General features: G+C 68.7%; 1 protein-coding gene across 1 annotated transcript; it reads left to right on the plus strand.

Moving 5' to 3' along the window:
• The first annotated feature begins 883 nt into the window (after positions 1 to 883).
• GPT2 (glutamic--pyruvic transaminase 2) lies at positions 884 to 15,143 on the plus strand. Its single transcript, XM_084905513.1, has 12 exons — positions 884 to 1,008; positions 1,235 to 1,501; positions 6,783 to 6,872; positions 7,459 to 7,567; positions 8,883 to 9,016; positions 9,715 to 9,958; positions 11,781 to 11,860; positions 12,089 to 12,225; positions 12,708 to 12,882; positions 13,432 to 13,587; positions 14,041 to 14,153; positions 14,691 to 15,143. Exons 2-12 carry the CDS (start codon positions 1,256 to 1,258, stop codon positions 14,779 to 14,781), a joined length of 1,575 nt encoding a protein of 524 aa, XP_084761639.1. The 5' UTR covers positions 884 to 1,008; positions 1,235 to 1,255; the 3' UTR covers positions 14,782 to 15,143.
• Positions 15,144 to 16,141: the final 998 nt, after the last annotated feature.

Here is a 16,141-nt window from a genome sequence, read left to right on the forward strand (position 1 = left end):
GGGTGGAGCGTGCAGGAGGCAGCCAATCAACAGATCAATGAGTGTCATCATTGATGTTCTCTCTCTCTCTCTCTCTTCCTTCCTCTCTGAAGTCAATGTAAACATAACCCATCCTGTGTTAAGCATTCATCCATTCTCCAGCGACGTGTAGAGCGGCTGCTGGGAGCGCTCAGAGGGGCGGTCATGCAGGTCACGCGCTGCCCCAGCCGTTCCGGAGCTCCCACGGAGGAGGACCGTAAACCAGAGAACAGTGACTGAGCAGGATCATGTCCGATGCCGGGGAGGAGATACACAGGGGCCGGCGGTGGGGGGAGAGCTCCGACGGCGGGACCAGGAGAAGCCCGACCACGTGCTCCGCCAGGTGCGGGACCCCCCACCTTTCACCCCTTCCAGGCTGTGGGCATCCTCCGAGCTGCCCACACGGAGCTCCCCGTTCGGAAGGGGAAAGGGTGGCCGTCCGGCCCCAGACTCCTCCCCGCCGCTCCCCGCAGCCGGCCACCTGGATGATGAAACCCGTGGAGGCTGCACCTCCTTCCAGCGGGCTCCCTGCAGGGGTGGCGGGGTGGCGGGGGAGTTTGCGGGAGACGCGCCTCCAGGGAGAATCTGCAAACAGCTCTGCATCCACAGAAGTTTGAGACGTGCCGAGCCCCGGCTAAACCCCCCTCCCCGGGGGCTGAGCCAGACCCCGACTCCCGCCCGCCCAGCCCGGGACGGAGCCAGACTCCGGTGCCCGCCTCCGCCCCGCCCCGCCCCCATCAGGCAGGCCAGCGCGGGGCACGATGGGACTTGTAGTCCACCCAGTCCCCACACACGCTCCAGAAATACCCCGGGGAACTACAAAGCCCAGGGGCCAGCGGGCGGCCGGGGCGGGCTCGCGGGCTGTGGGTGTGCGAGCGCAGGGACCTGGCGGGGCGGACGCCGGGCGCCGGGATGCGGGAGCGGACGGCGGAGCCCGGGAGCGGCGGGAGGCTCGCGCGCTAGCGGGGCGGCCGGGCGGCGACGGGCACGGTGCGGGCCCGCCCTGGGCACGGCCTCCGCGGCCCCGATGGCGCCGCGCTCCGGGCCCGCGGCCGCGCGTGGGGGGTCCGGTCGCCGGGGGATGGGCGCCCGGTCCCGGAGCCCGGCGGGTGGCGATCGCCCGGCCGGGCTGGGGGGCGGGAGCCCGGGTGCCGGCCGTGCGCTGTGAGCGACGTGGTTTTTTAAAATTCTTTTTCTTTTTTGTTTTGTGCCAAAGGTGGCCCTGCGCGGGTGCGCGATGCAGCGAGCGGCGGCGGCGTGGGTGCGGCGGGGCTGCTGCCCCGGGACCCGGGGCCCCTGGCGCCGCGGCCGGAGCAGCGCGGCCGCCGAGGCCCCGGCGGTGCTCCCGGGGCGGCCCGAGCGGGCCCCGCGCGAGCGCATCCTGACGCCCGAGTCCATGAACCCGCGGGTGAGGGCGGTGGAGTACGCGGTGCGGGGCCCCATCGTGCTCAAGGCGGGCGAGATCGAGCTGGAGCTGCAGCGGGTGAGCGGGCGCGGGGCCGGGGCTGCGGGGCGCGGGGCCGAGGCTGCGGGGCGCGGGGCCGGGGGGCGCGATGGGGGCGCAGAGCCGTCGTCCTCCGCCAGGTCCGCGCGCCCCACTCCCCTCCTCCCCCCGCGGCGGCTCCTGCTTCGGTCCAGCTGGACCTGAAAGGACCTGCCCTTCTCCCACCCCCTCACCCCCAGTGCCCGTGCTCCGCACAGCACGGCCCTCCCGGGGCTCGGGTCACTTGTTGAGCCGCGGGGTGCCTGGCGCTGCAAGTTGGGGGGCTGCCTTCCTTCCTCGCCAGGAATCCGGACCCTTGGTGGTGGTGGTGAGGGAGATAGAGAGACAGCCGGCAGCAGCGGGAGGTCAGAGTGCAGGGCCTGAGTCAGTCCTTGGGAGAAAGGGCAGTGGAGGCCGGATGGGGTGCTGGGTGGAGGTGGGGGGAGGCGATCGCTGGGGAGGGGGTTCGGGCTTGTGCCCCAAGCCTGCGCTCTCCATGTCTGAGACCTTTGGGGTCCTTCTCTAGTGAGCCCCAGGCAGGAGCGGGGCGGAGGGGCCCTGCCTGGTCCCGGTCCAGGGCACCCCCTCCCCCCCACCCCCTCTGGGACCTTGATCTGCAGCCACAGTTGGTTCTCTGTCTGAGGACAGCCGCCCCCGGGGAGTGGCGGGGCAGTCAGGATGGGCCCTCGGGCGTTGGTAGGAAGTTTCTTGTCTTGGTGGGATCCTGGCTGAGTTCACAGCTGCGAATCAGGAGGGCTTTCTGCCCCGGGACAGCCAGGTGGCTGGCAGGGGCGGGAGGGTGCCCCCATAGGGCTGCAGTCCTGGGTGGACGCCGCATGGCGCCAGGGTTTGCGGGAAAAGAGCTTAGAGAGTTGGACAGGAGAGTTCTGGCCCCGAGTGGGGGCGGGGAGGCGCCTGGATCTTGCTCTCAGAGGCCCTGGATCACTCGCTGTCCCAGGGCAGGCAGGGGCCGAGACGGGGCCCCTGGGGGCTGGAGGAGCTCCTGGCCTGCAGACACCTCGCTCGGGACACCCCGTTCTGCTGACTCAAAACCGAGAGCCGGACCGGCCAGCGTCAGCGGCTCCCGCTGGCTCCCTGCGGGGCCAAGTGTGAAGCTGGCTCCGAGGCTGGCGGTCTGATTTCTGGCCCCCAGGTGGCCCGGCCGGGCGGGGCTGGCGGGGCAGGGTGGGGCACTGCCCTGCCCCTGGCTGATTCCTGGCATGCAGGGTGATAACCATCTCCCTGTCACCACCAAGCAGAGGTTACCTGGGTCAAGGTTTATCGCTTTCCTTATCGCTTTCCTGGAAGCTGCTTTCTCTGCTCCCAGAGCTGGCCGGGGCCAGGGTTATCTCTGCATTTTGCTAAATGCCAGCCTGGGTGTGGGCTCCTTGAAGGAGGTGCCGAGGAGGAGGAGGACTGGCTGGGATTCTGCCTTTGCCTCCCCTCGGCTGGCTGCTCTGTGCCAGGGCCTGAGCCCCTCCCCAGTCCTTAGGGGTCGGTGGGACTCTCAGCAGCCAGAGAAGACGTGAGCGCGGGCTGTGAGCAGCGCCTGGCGGAGGTGGGGTGGCCTGGGCACGTGGGGAGCAGGGGGTGCTGGTTGGAGAGTTGCTGGGCCGAGGGAGACGGGAGGGACGGAGGAGACGCGTGTGAGCTGGGCTCGGGCTGTCACGGTGCGAGGTTTGGGGGTGAAGGTGCGGGGTGGGGCGTGATGACGGCAGTGAACACGTTTCTTGGCCACTTGAGCCGGAAACACGCTATGATTAAGGTGACCGGACGCCCCGATTTTCAACCATTTGTCCCGCGCCGCACGGCGTTTTAAAAAAGTCCCGATTATTTCCAAAATTGTTAAAAATCGAGGGACAAATGATTAAAAGTCAGGACATCTGCCAAAACCGGTGTGGCTCAGTGGATAGAGCGCCGGCCTGCGGACTGAAGGGTCCCAGGTTCGATTCCAGTCAAGGGCATGGACCTTGGTTGCGGGCACATTCCCGGAGGGAGGTGTGCAGGAGGCGGCTGATCATGATTCCCTCTCATCGGTGTTTCTAACTCTCTATCCCTCTCCCTTCCTCTCTGTGAAAAATCAGTAAAATATAAAAAAGAAAAAATCGGGCCGCCTGGCCGCCTTGGCTCTGATGTCTGGGACAGACAGCCCTCGCCCCACGCCCTGCCGCTGCGGGAACAGCCGTCCTTTCTGTCCTCCTGCGGTGTCCAGTGCCCTCGCTTTTGTTGGGTCCCGGTGCCTGGCTGTTGGTGCTGGTGAGACAGCCGAGCCGGCAGCACAGCCCCTCCCCTCCCCACCCCCACCCCTCGCCCCGCAGACAGTCTCTGCATTGTGCGGCCTCAGCGGCGCCTCAGAGCCCTGGGTTCCCCGCCTTTTTGAGGTTTTTTTTTTGGGGGGGGGGTGGCTTGGCCCAGCTCGGTGGTGAAAGCTGGACTGGTTCTAAGTGGGCCCACTCGGTTCTGGACGGGCCGGGCAGGGGTGAGGGGGGAGGGAGGCCTGGGGTGAGCCAGCCTCCGGGCTTTGTCTGCCCAGGCCTCCTGCCGCCCGTCTCCAGGTGCTCTGCAAACAGGGGCGGCCTCGCGGGCCACGTGGCTCCGTGTTTGGCTTTGGGGTGGCTCCCCTGGAGTCCGGTCCTTCCCGCTCCTGTGCTGGGCTGGAGCGCGCTGCGGGCCGGGGCGGGGGCGGGGCGGGGGCCGGGGTGGGGGCGGGGGGAGTGCCTGCGTGTGAAGGGAGCCTTCTCCCGCCGTCTGTGTGGGGCTCTTGTTCCCCTTCCTCCTGGCCCCTCAGCCTCTGGGGTGCGTGTTCACTGTAAAAAGCTGCCGGGAGCGGAGACCGCCAGCCCTGTCCCTCCCTGTCCTTCCTGCTCCGTGCTGGGCCCTGAGAGCCGGAGTGGTTTGTTAAGTCAGCAGCTGGGGCCGAGCACCCACCCTGGAGGGAAGTGTGGCCTGCTGTCCACATCAGGCCGTGAGGCCACTGCTGTCCCCATCAGGCTGTGAGGCCACCGCTGTCCACATCAGGGTGAGAGCAGGTCACGGAGGCCCCGGGCTGTGCCTGGAAGCTGGGGGCAGGACACAGGTGGAGAAATCGATGGGTCATTTCCTTTCCGGTTAGCGGCTCCTTTAAAAGAGAGAAATTCGGCCCTGGCTGGCCGGCCAGTTTGGCTCAGTGGATAGAGCCTTGGCCTGTGGACTGAAGGGTCCTGGGTTCAGTTCCAGGCTCAGTCCCTGGTCCCAGTTGGGGCCCAGGTGTCTCTCTCACATCAGTGTTTCTCCCTCCCTCCCCCGCCCTATAAAAGCCAAGGGGAACTGCCCTCGGCGAGGATTAACAAAAAGAAATTTGTGGTGTCGGACTCACGGAAGGCCCTGGAGGCAGGGTGGGCGGAGTCCGCCCAGAACCGCGTCCTTGGCTGGGCATGCCCCCAGCTCATCCATCGCGGCCCGGGACCTTGAAAGGAGGCGCTCGGTGTTCCCAGGCCCGCGATTGGCGGAGCTCGCAGGCCGGCCGGGCCCGGCTCCAGGCACTGTCCTCCCGCAGGGCTGGCGGGGCGCCCGCAGCTGCGCTGCCTCCCGGCCGGAGTGTGGCTCCTCCGAGGGAACGGCCGGCCAGCCGTGGGCATCACCTGCCTTCAGGGCCCGGCCTGGGGGCTGGGCGATTCGGCGCTGACCCAGAGGCCGGGCCTGGGGGCTGGGTGATTCGGCGCTGACTGAGGGCTGTGCTGGGAGCCCAGGCCTGTGCCCAGGGGTGTGTCAGGCCCGCCCCTGTGTCCGTGCCTCGGCCATCCCATCCCAGCCTCTGGGCTCCCGCCTGCGCCTGGGAGAGGAGCCCTGAGGCCACACGCCCACAGCCCATCTCCGGGCGCCTCTCACCCATGGCCCAGTCCCTGTGGCCCAGTGCCGTGGCCCAGTCCCCGTGGCCTAGTGCCGTGGCCCAGTGCCGTGGCCCAGTCCCGGAGCGGGGGCAGTGCCACGCCCGCTGGCCCTGGGGACACTTTGCCTTCATGCCCCGGGCACTCTCCGTGCTGGCCAGCCCCGAGGGCTTGCAGAAAGAGGGGGTAAGGAGGCCTCTTTCCCCCCAGAAACGTGGCCTTTGGAGACGGGTCAGGCCCTGTGTGCGAAGGTCATTTCTGGGTGCCCTCCTCACGCTCCCCCCTCCAGAAGCCCCTGGAGGATTTCTGGGGGGGAGGGGCTGGGGGGAAGGAGGGCGGGAACACTTGCCTGGCAGCTGCTGACATCCCATAAGGCCCCTGGTTTCTGCGTCAGGTGCATGTTACTGACGGAAAAGGGGACAGCTTTGCCGGCCGGCGTGGCTCCGTGGTTGCGTGGGGACCTAGGAACCAGGAGGTCAGGGTTCGATTCTCAGGTCCTCAGCGGCAGGCGGGCTGCTTCGCTCTGGGCTCTGGGCTCTGTGCTCTGGCCAGCCCTGGTGTTCTCCGCCGCCGGCCTTTTCTTCCCGACACTTTGTGTTCCTCATGTGAAATCAGCCCACGTTCTCCTCCTGCAGAGCCGGGGCCGGGGGAGTGACCCTGACCCTGAGTGCCCCCTGCTGACGGCTCTTCGGGGAGGGCGGTGACTGGGCTGTCCAGGCCGAGCTGCCCTGGGGACGGGGGGCCTCCCCCCCCCGCTCCCCACCTTGGCCTCCCTCGGCCCCGTGTGCCCAGGACCCTCATTCAGACACGGCTCCGAGGCCGCCCAGGGCTGTGGCTGCAGCTGCCGCCCGGGGCCCTGGAACAGGACGGTCCTTGTGGCCTTCAGGGAGGCGGGGAGGTGGGATGGTGGGGAGGTGGAGCGGGCGGGTGAGAATGCTGTGGGTCTGGCTGCAGGCCCAGCTCTGTGTGTGTGTGCTCGCTCCTGTGGCCTCGGGCCCATGCCTGCAGCCTTTGAAGTCTCCATCCACATCTTAAAGTGAGATTAATGCTAATTATGCCAATACCGGTGTGGTTCAGTGGATAGAGCGTTGGCCTGCGGACTGAAGGGTCCCGGGTTTGATTCCGGCCAAGGGCATGTGCCTTGGGTTGCGTGCAGGAGGCAGCTGATTGATGTTTCTCTCTCATCGATGTTTCTAGCTCTCTATCCCTCTCCCTTCCTCTCTGGAAAATCAATAATACATATTTTTTAAAAATGCTAATTCTGCCTCCCGGGCTGGGGGACGGGTTGGTGGGGGCTTGGCGGGTGCCGGACACAGGGAGAGGCTGGCAGGGGCTGCTGGTTCCTGTCCGTGGGACCCTCACGCGGCCTTGGGAATCCAGAGTCTGAAACCAGCCTTCGCCCTCTGTGTGCTCAGGGCATCAAGAAGCCGTTCACTGAGGTCATCCGAGCCAACATCGGGGACGCCCAGGCCATGGGCCAGCAGCCCATCACCTTCCTCCGCCAGGTGAGGGGCCTCGGAGGGCTGGCCGTCCCCTCTCACCTCTCACCTCTCACCTCTCACCTCTCACCTCTCACCTCTGCCCCCTCCCCGCCTGGGCTGCCCCTCAGGGCGAGGCGGGCACCCCAATCCCAGCGCTCCCTGTCTCCCTCAGCCCCTGCTCCTTGCAAAACCGTCTGAAATTCCCCAGCCCATGGGTAAGGTGACCAGACAGTCCCGATTTTTAACCATTTGCCCTGAGGCGTTTTAAAAAAGAAAGGCCTCAGGACAAATGGTTAAAAATCGGGGCTGTCCCGCCAAAAGCGGGACGTCTGGTCACCTTACCCATGAGGGGTGGGGGGGTTTTCCCGGTGGACCGGCTCCGGAGAGGCTCTGCCTCAGGGTGGGGTCCGGGTGGCTGAGTTTGAGCCTCTTTGTCCCCACAATTCCTCCGGGAGGCCCAGGTCACCGAGCACCCCTCCCCCGGAGCCCACGGCCTCGGAGCGATCCTGCCCGAGCTTGTTGGTGCCCCTCCCGGCTCTCTGGGGTGAGTGTGTGTGTGTGTGTGTGTGTGTGTGTGCGTGTGTGCCAGCCCGTGCCTCTGTCCCCCCAGGTGATGGCGCTGTGCACCTACCCCAACCTGCTGGACAGCCCCAGCTTCCCGGAAGACGCCAAGAAGCGAGCCCGGCGGATCCTGCAGGCCTGCGGCGGGAACAGCCTGGGTGAGGGCACCTCCTGGGCCCGGAGGGCGGGGGGCAGTGAGCGAGCCGATGGGTGTGCGTGGGCGTGAGCGTGGGCGTGCGGGTGGCTGGGTCCCCTGTGGTCCGGTGTGAGCCTCCGGTGAGAGGGCCAGTGGGGTACATCTTTTTGTAAAAAGCCACGTCCCGCGTGATTCAAGGTTTGGGATCTGGAGCAGGCAGATGACGAGACGGGAAACAGTGATTTGGAAATGGGGGCCAGGCGGAGAGCCCAACGAGGGCAGGGCTTCGCCGGTGCCCAGGCCCTGCCAGCCTGTGTTCCATTCTGGAAGCACGTCAGCCCTTAGGCAGGCAGTTCCGGTGGCAGACAGACGGAGAGGTCAGTAAACATTAGTGAAGGTTTCCTCGGAGGCTGTGTGGTCAGGAAACGGCTGGAGCCACCATGGTCTCCTCTAAACAAACCATCTCTGGTGCAGCATCCCGGCTCCTGTTTACAGTTTCTGATCTTTCTGATCGGGAGGACAATGGGGTTCCGCCAGCACATTGTGGTGGACGGGAGGCTGGAGGCTGCATTTGGGGTTGGTCTTGGGAGCCCACGTGGGCTCGGCCCTCCGTCAGCCGAGGGTTGAACAGGCCTGGCCTCAGCCACGGAGGCGCAGTGGAGGCTCGCCGCCCCAGCTCGCCCGCACGGCCTCGGGCTGAGGTCCGTCCTCGGGGAAGGATGGCGCAGCCACAGGCCCTGCCCCTTTGGGGCAGCTTCTGTGGGTCTGACAGTCCCCCTCTCCCCCTCACTGTTCCCACCCCTGGCCTGAGGGCCTCTCTGCTGGGAGCCAGGCTCTGCCCAGCCCTGCCCAGCCTGCCTGCCGCCCCCCCAGAGCCAGGCCCCGGAGGCCAGGCCCCGGGCGGTGAAGTGAAAATGACCTCCTCTCTCCTTCCTGTGGAGACGGGACTCCGGCCCTGGGGCCTCTGCTCTCTGTTCCGTCTCCCCGTGGTTTTTCTGTTTATTTTTGCTCTCTCCTTGCCCAGCGAGGGGATCGGCTTCCCTCTGTAGACCCCGGGGGGTCGGGGCACAGTTGCTCTCAGAGCTTTTGTAGGCCGCACGCCCGATGGTTCCGGAAAGCGGGGCAGGGATGCTCGCACTGCCCAGCGGGGGCTCAGCGCCCGGGCCTCTGTCCTCACCGCCCTCCGCGCCCCTGGGCTGTCCCTCAGGCTGTCCTGAGAGGCCCCTCGGGGTGTGGGCGTGGGTGGGGGTGGGGGCGGGTGCTCTGGCCGGGAGGCTCGGGAGGGGGCGTGTCCTGTGAGGCGGTGGGACATGGCGGTCGCTCGCTGGGTCCCTCAGGCTCCTACAGCGCCAGCCAGGGCGTGAACTGCATCCGGGAGGACGTGGCCGCCTACGTCGCCCGGCGTGACGGCGGGGTGCCCGCCGACCCCGACAGCATCTACCTGACCGCCGGCGCCAGCGACGGCATCACGGTGCGGGGGCCGCGCAGAGGGGGGCCGCGCAGAGGGGGGCCGCGCCGGGGGCCGCGCAGAGGGGAGCTGCGCAGAGGGGGGCCGCGCCCGGGGGCCGCGCAGAGGGGAGCTGCGCAGAGGGGGGCCGCGCCGGGGGCCGCGCTGAGGGGCAGCCGCGCCTGGGGGGCCGCGCAGAGGGGCGGCCGGTGCCCGGGGGCCGCGCTGAGGGGCAGCCGCACCCGGGGGGTGAGGGGGGGCCGCGCAGAGGGGCAGCCGCGCCTGGGAGCCGCGCTGAGCCTCCGCCGGAGGCGGCCTGGGAGGGAGCTGGGCCCCGCGGTCCCCACCGCCCTCCCACCCGGGGCTGCGGGCCTTACCTCGTCCCGCCCTCCGGAGCCCGCGGTGCAGCGGCCTCGGTTTCCCTCGAGCGCACAGCAGCAGGGGCGGGGGAGGCGCCCATGGCCCTCGGGAGCCCACGTTTCTGGCCACACGGCCCTCTCTCCTCTGCCGGCGCAGTGCTGGGAACCGAAGGCGGCTGACCTTGCTCGGTCCCGCGGCAGACCCATTTCACAGGTGTCAGTGAGGCCGGGAAACGGGGTCCCCCGCCCCTGGGGTTATAGCGAGGCTCCGGGGCCTGGGGCGGCCGGGGCTGGGGCTGGGGCCTCTGGCGCCTGTGCTGTCCGCGGCCGGGGCCCATACCGTGCGACCTGCCTCTGCTGCAGACCATCCTGAAGATCCTGGTTTCCGGGGGCGGCAAGTCGCGGACGGGGGTGCTGATCCCCATCCCCCAGTACCCCCTCTACTCGGCCGTCCTCTCGGAGCTGGGCGCCGTGCAGGTCAACTACTACCTGGACGAGGACAACTGCTGGGCCCTGGACGTGCAGGAGCTGCGGCGGGCTGTGCGGGAGGCCAAGGAGCACTGCGACCCCAAGGTGCTGTGCATCATCAACCCCGGGAACCCCACAGGTGCGCTCCCCTTCCTCCCCAGGACGGGGGGCGGGGGAGGGGGCGGGGCGGGGGCTGGGGCACGGGCCTCCGGGCGCCGCCAGTTAAATCCCCTTTGCTCTTGCTTTCCCAATCGGATTTCCCAATCCACTTCCCAGCCCCGTCCAGTTCGGGATTCGCAATGTAAACGTTTACGGACAGTTTGCCTTCTCCTTCTCCTGGACAGGGCTGTGCTCTTGCTCAGACCAGTTTTCCTCCTGTTCTGGCTTTTGCAATCCCCTCCTCAGGTTCCCAGGCCGCAGCCGTTCATCCTGGGCCTCGGGCTGTTGTTCTGAAAAGCCCTGTGGGGGGTGTGTGTGTTTTGTTGTGTTTCTGGGAGGAGCCAGACCTAGAGGCCCGAGCAGGAAATGCCACATAAAAACAAAAGCAGGAACTGTCTGCACCAGCTGAAAATCACTCCTCATTCTGCATATTTTTCTTAAAAAGCAAAAAGCACAGTCCTGGTCCCCGGGCTGCTGGCTTCGCAGGCCCCGTGCGATTAGGATGCTGCCCGGGTGGTGCCGAGAGCTAGGGCGCCCTCTCCTGGGAGGAGGGGAGCTGGGACAGGGCCGAGGAGGGCACGTGGAGCCTGCCGCTCGGGGACATCCGCTGCGGCCACTCGAACCCTGGAGCTCTGGCTCCGGCCGCTGGCCGTCCTGGCTCCGGCCCCGGGAGGGGTGACTGTTCTGGCCAGGCGGCCGGAGCAGCCCCTCCGTCCTGGCGGTACCTGGAGTCACCAAGGGAGCCTTTTAGCAATGCCAGGCCAGGCCGCACCCCAGAGCCTTGGGGGCATCTGTATTCTGAACAGCGGCTCCAGGGGACCAGCCGCTCAGCTGTGATTGGAGCCCCAGGGGTGCTGCCCCCACCCCGCCCCCCGAATCCCAGAACTCTGGGCTCGCTTCAAGGCGGCCTGGCCAGCCTTGCTTGGCAGGAGACTGGTTGGTCCCTTAGCCGAGGAGCTGCCTCATCGCTTAGTCCAGTGGTCTGCAGACTGCAGCTCGCGAGCCACCTGCGGCTCTTTTGGCCCCTTGAGTGCGGCTCTTCCACAAAATACCATGGCCTGGGCGAGTCTATGTTGAAGAAGTCGCGTTAGGAGAAATTTAAGTTTAAAAAATTTCGCTCTCAAAAGAAGTTTCAATCGTTGTCCTGTTGGTATCTGGCTCTGGATGGATGAGTTTGCCGACCACGGGCTTAGACAGTTCAAGGCCAGGTACCAGCTGATCACGCGATCATAAGGTTCCGTCTGTGCCGTTTCAGACGTGTTCTTGATGCTCTAGTATAGATGAGAGGACGGGTGTTTTTCTTTGTGACAAAAGGGTAACTAATCGGCATGTACCAGATACCTGTGTACATACAAGTAATGCCTGTGCACACACACTGTGTGGCCGGATGATGGTGATCTCTGAGCACACAATAATCTGGCCACTCAGAGTGAGTGTGTGTGTGTGTGTGTGTGTGTGTGTTGGAGGCCCAGTGCATGAATTCCTGCATGGGCGGGGTCCAGCCAGCCTGGCCAGGGGGAGGGGACATGGATGATTGGCTGGCCTGCCTGCTGGTGGAACTCCTGGCCCAGGGGACAATTTGCATATTAGCCTTTTATTCTATAGGACAGACGCTGAGTGGCCAGATTACTATGCGTGCAGAGATCACAGTAACCCGGCCACTCCGTGTATATCTGTGTGTGATACCCCATCAGGCACACACGGGTGTGTGTGTGTGTGTGTGTGTGTGTGTGTGTGACGCCCGCGTCCCTGGGGGTCCTTACCTGGGACTCACAGCTCGGCCTGTTCCACTGTCGGTCCAGGCCAAGTGCAGAGCAGGAAGTGCATCGAGGACGTGATCCACCTGGCCTGGGAGGAGAAGCTCTTCCTCCTGGCGGACGAGGTACAGCGGCGGCGGGGGCGGGGGCGGGGGCCGTCCAGGCCTGGCCGGGCCTCTTGGCTGTCGTGGGGGGGGCCTCCCTCTCTGAGACTGGCCTGAGCCATCCCAAACGGCCGGGCCGGCCCCCTCTCGCCGCCGTCACGCGGCGGGAAGGTCGGGAGACCGGGTGGGTCCGTGTGGGAGGCCTCCCCTCCCGGAAGGCCCCGGAAGCAGCCCGCCGCCCGCCCGCAGGTGTACCAGGACAACGTGTACTCCGCCGACTGCACCTTCCACTCCTTCAAGAAGGTGCTGTGGGAGCTGGGCCCCGAGTACTCGAGCAACGTGGAGCTCGCCTCCTTCCACTCCACCTCCAAGGGCTACATGGGCGAGTAGGTGTCCCCTCACCCTGCCTCCGCTGCCGCCCCCGGCAGGCCCCCCGGCAGGCCCCCCACAGGGAGGCCTCCGGCCGCTGCTGCCCAGACGCCAGACGGCCGCACGCCCGGAGCTGGTCGGGGGCAGCCTGGTGCGGTGTGTCCGCGGTCGGCCAGGCCCGGGGCGGGGCGGGGCAGGGCCAGGGCCAGGGCCGGGGCGGGGGCAGGGGCAGGGGCAGGAGCAGGGCCAGGGCCAGGGCCAGGCCTGGGGCGCGGGCGGGGGCAGGGCCAGGCCTGGGGCGGGGCGGGGGCAGGAGGCCGTGCGGGACGCCCTGTGTGCTCGCGGGGGCGCCCGGTTGGGGCTCAGCGGGGAGCCGTCCGCCAGGGGTTCGGAGGGCGTTTGACGGGGTCGTCACGCGTGGGGGCGCCCCGGAAGCTCCCGGCCGGCGGACGGCACTCAGCGGGCCTCCGCCGCCCCCCCCCCCCCCCCCCCCCCGCAGGTGCGGCTACCGCGGCGGCTACATGGAGGTGGTCAACCTGCACCCCGAGATCAAAGGGCAGCTGGTGAAGCTGCTGTCCGTGCGCCTGTGCCCGCCCGTGTCGGGGCAGGCCGCCATGGACATCGTGGTGAACCCGCCGCGGCCCGGCGAGGAGTCCTTCGCGCAGTTCGTCCGGGTGAGGCCGGGCCGGGGGGCGCGCTCGGGGGGCGGATCGGAGGGGCTGGGGGGTGGGGCGCGCGTTGGGGTGGATGTGGCCCCCCCTCTCCTCTCCCTCCCCCGGGGGCCCCGCGGAGGGGCACCCAGAGAGAAGGCCGTGCGTCCTGGGCACCCCAGGGGGGCGGTTCCTGAACTCCAGGGGCGGGGGGGACAGTAGATTCTAGGCCCCGGGCCTGCCTCTGGCCTCAGCAGACGTCTCAGCTTAACACGGGCCAATCGGACCCTTTTTAAAAGTACTTGTTTTCATTGATGTCAGAGAGGAAGGGAGAGGGAGAGAGACACATCCATGATGAGAGAGAACCATGGACCGGCCGCCTCCTGCACGCCCCGCACTGGGGATGGAGCCCGCACCCGGGCCTGTGCCCTGACCGGGAATCGAACCGCTGAGCCGGCCGGCCGGGCGTTCAGACCCTTCGACAGCAGACACACCAGCGGGACTCAGCCCGCGGGCTCGCCCTCGAGGCCCCCGGGGACGTCGGGGTGACATGGTGACCGCTCTGTCCCGCAGGAGAAGGAGTCCGTGCTGAGCAATCTGGCCGAGAAGGCGAAGCTGACGGAAGACCTGTTCAACCAGGTCCCGGGGATCCGCTGCAACCCGCTGCAGGGTGCCATGTACGCCTTCCCCCGCCTCCTCCTGCCCCCCAGGGCTGTGGAGGCCGCGCAGGTGGGTGCTGGGGGTGGGGTGGGGTGGGGCTCCCCGGCTCCCGGGCCTGCGGGCCGGGCTGCTCCCGCCCGGGCTCCGCTCCGTGGGCCGTTGGGGTGCAGGGACCCGAGGCGTGCGACCTGGGCCCCGTGGGCGCCGGGTCTGAGCAGGGCCCTCGCGAGTCCCCTCTCCCGGCCACCTGCCCCAGAGCTTCCCTCCGCGAACTTGGGGTTCAGGAAGCCCGGAGGGTCTGAGACCTGCTTCTAACAGTTTCCACGGACCCTGCTTGGAGGATCCAGGCCCTTCCCCTGCACCAGCCACGGGCACCGGCGTCCGGCGGGTCCTCGGAGGGAGGGAGGGAGGGAGGGGGACGGGGGCGGGGGGCGAGCCTGGACGTGGAAGGAACTGGTTCTGCTGTGTGCGAGGTGGGGGGGCTGCTAGTGCGAAGCGTGTGACCGAGGCCGCTGTCCCCAGGCCCACGGCATGGCGCCCGACATGTTCTACTGCCTGAGGCTGCTGGAGGAGACGGGCATCTGCGTGGTGCCCGGCAGCGGCTTCGGGCAGCGGGAGGGCACCTACCACTTCAGGTACCGCCCCGGCCCCGCGGGGGCCTGGCCCGGGCGCCCAGCGGGGCTGGCGGGGACCGAGCCGCGTGCAGCCGCCTCCCTGGGCTGCCCCCCGCCCCCCTGAACCCCCCCCGGCCCCCTGAACCCCCGGCCCCGTGGGCTGCCCCCCCGCCCCCCCCAGGCCCGTGGGCTACCCCCCTGCCCCCCCCAGGCCCCCCCGGCCCCGCAGAGCCCCCGGCCCCGTGGGGTACCCCCGCCCCGCAGAGCCCCCGGCCCCCCAGAGCCCCCGGCCCCCTGGGCTACCCCCCTGCCCCCCGCAGAGCCCCCGGCCCCGTGGGCTACCCCCGCCCCCCGAACCCCCCCTCCCAGAGCCCCCCAGAGCCCCCGGCCCCGGGGATACCCCCGCCCCGCAGAGCCCCCGGCCCCAGGGATACCCCCGCCCCCCGAACCCCCCGGCCCCGCAGAGCCCCCGGCCCCGTGGGGTACCCCCGCCCTGCAGAGCCCCCCGGCCTGTGCTGGGCCGCCCGCCCTGGCCGGGCTGACGCTGCTCCCCCCCAGGATGACCATCCTGCCGCCCGTGGAGAAGCTGAAGATGGTGCTGCAGAGGGTGAAGGACTTCCACGTCCAGTTCCTCGAGGAGTTCGCCTGAGGCCCCGCCGCCTCCTGGACGCCCCGAGCCCCTCTCGGCGACCTGCCTCCGGCCGCGGGGCCCGGCCCCTCCGCCGTCCCGCCCCATCCTTTGTGCCTTGTGTGGGAGCCGTCTCCCAGCCGCCGTGAACGGGGTGTCCCAGAGGCCCCGTTTTTCTTCTCGTTTCTGATGCAACCAAAGTCGCGGGGACGTGGCCCGCCTGTGGGGGGCGCCGTCTGGACCTGCTGCTGCCCGTCGGGGTGAAAGCGGGCGGGGTTGGAGACTGTCTGAGGAACCAGAGGCTGGAAATGCAGGGCTTCCCCCGGAGCGGACTGGACATCCCGGCGCCACGCGATCTGTGAAATAAAACCCTTGGTGCAGAACCCAGCCTCCCGGCGGGGCGCCCCCTTCTGGCCGGAGGCAGGCGGTGCGTCTCGGTGCAGGCGGAGCAGGGGTCCCGGGGGATGGATGCCAGGCCCTGGTGGTGGGTCCTTTTCCTCGTGTCCTGCAGGGGACGAGGGGTGTGAGCCGGGCGACCAGGCTCCCAGGCAGCAAGGACTCTGCCCCCACGAGGCTCTGGGGGGGCGGGTTGGCGGGGGCCCGGGCCCGTCGTGTGTGGGGCGTCTGCCTGGCGATGCCAGAGGCTCCGTCCTGCTTTCCCACAACAAAGGCTCTGGCCCAGGGCTCCGCTGAGCCTTGGCACACCCCGCCCTCTGCTGGCGAGAGCAGGAATTGCGACACTGACAGGGTCCTGGAGCCCGAGGGGCCTCCCCTCGGACTGGACAGTCCCCGTCCCCGCCGTGTCCGCCGAGTCCCTGCCAACCGCGTTCGGCCCGTTTCCTGCCCATGAGCCGGCCGAGGCGCCCGGCGGCGGCTGCGGTGGCCACGTGCGGCCGATGGGAAGTGTGCACACGTGGTTCCCTTCGAGCGGCGTTGGCCTCCACGCCTGCTGCTGGCTGCGCCCTCCCAGACCGCCGGCTCCCGCAGCCTCTGCACCTCCCCAGCCGGGGTGGGCGCCCCCTCGCCGCAGCGCCCTGGCTTAGCACACCCGCCGGGCCCCTCCGCCCTCCGGAGCCGGAGCAGGTGTCCCCCCTCCCCAGCGGGCAGGCAGGGAGCCCAAGGCCAGCACAGGGTCTGGGGCCCAGCCAGTCCCCAGGTGGAGAGGAAGCCGCTGGGCTGAGAAGCAGTGAGCTGGGAAAGCAGCCTCCCGGCCCCCGTTTCCGACGGGGTGCGCCCGTGAGCTCCCAGGGCCCCCCGGCCGGCCGGCGTCCCGTCCCCGAGAGAGAGGCAGCCGCAGCCTCGAGGGGCCGGATCTGGGACTGCGCCGTCCTTAGGAGACTGGCCCTGGCGCCGGGCTCGGGCCCTGGCGGGTCCGTCGGCG

This window comes from Pipistrellus hanaki (genome assembly GCF_964339955.1).
Source record: "Pipistrellus hanaki genome assembly, chromosome: 15".
Taxonomy (NCBI): Eukaryota; Metazoa; Chordata; class Mammalia; order Chiroptera; family Vespertilionidae; genus Pipistrellus; species Pipistrellus hanaki.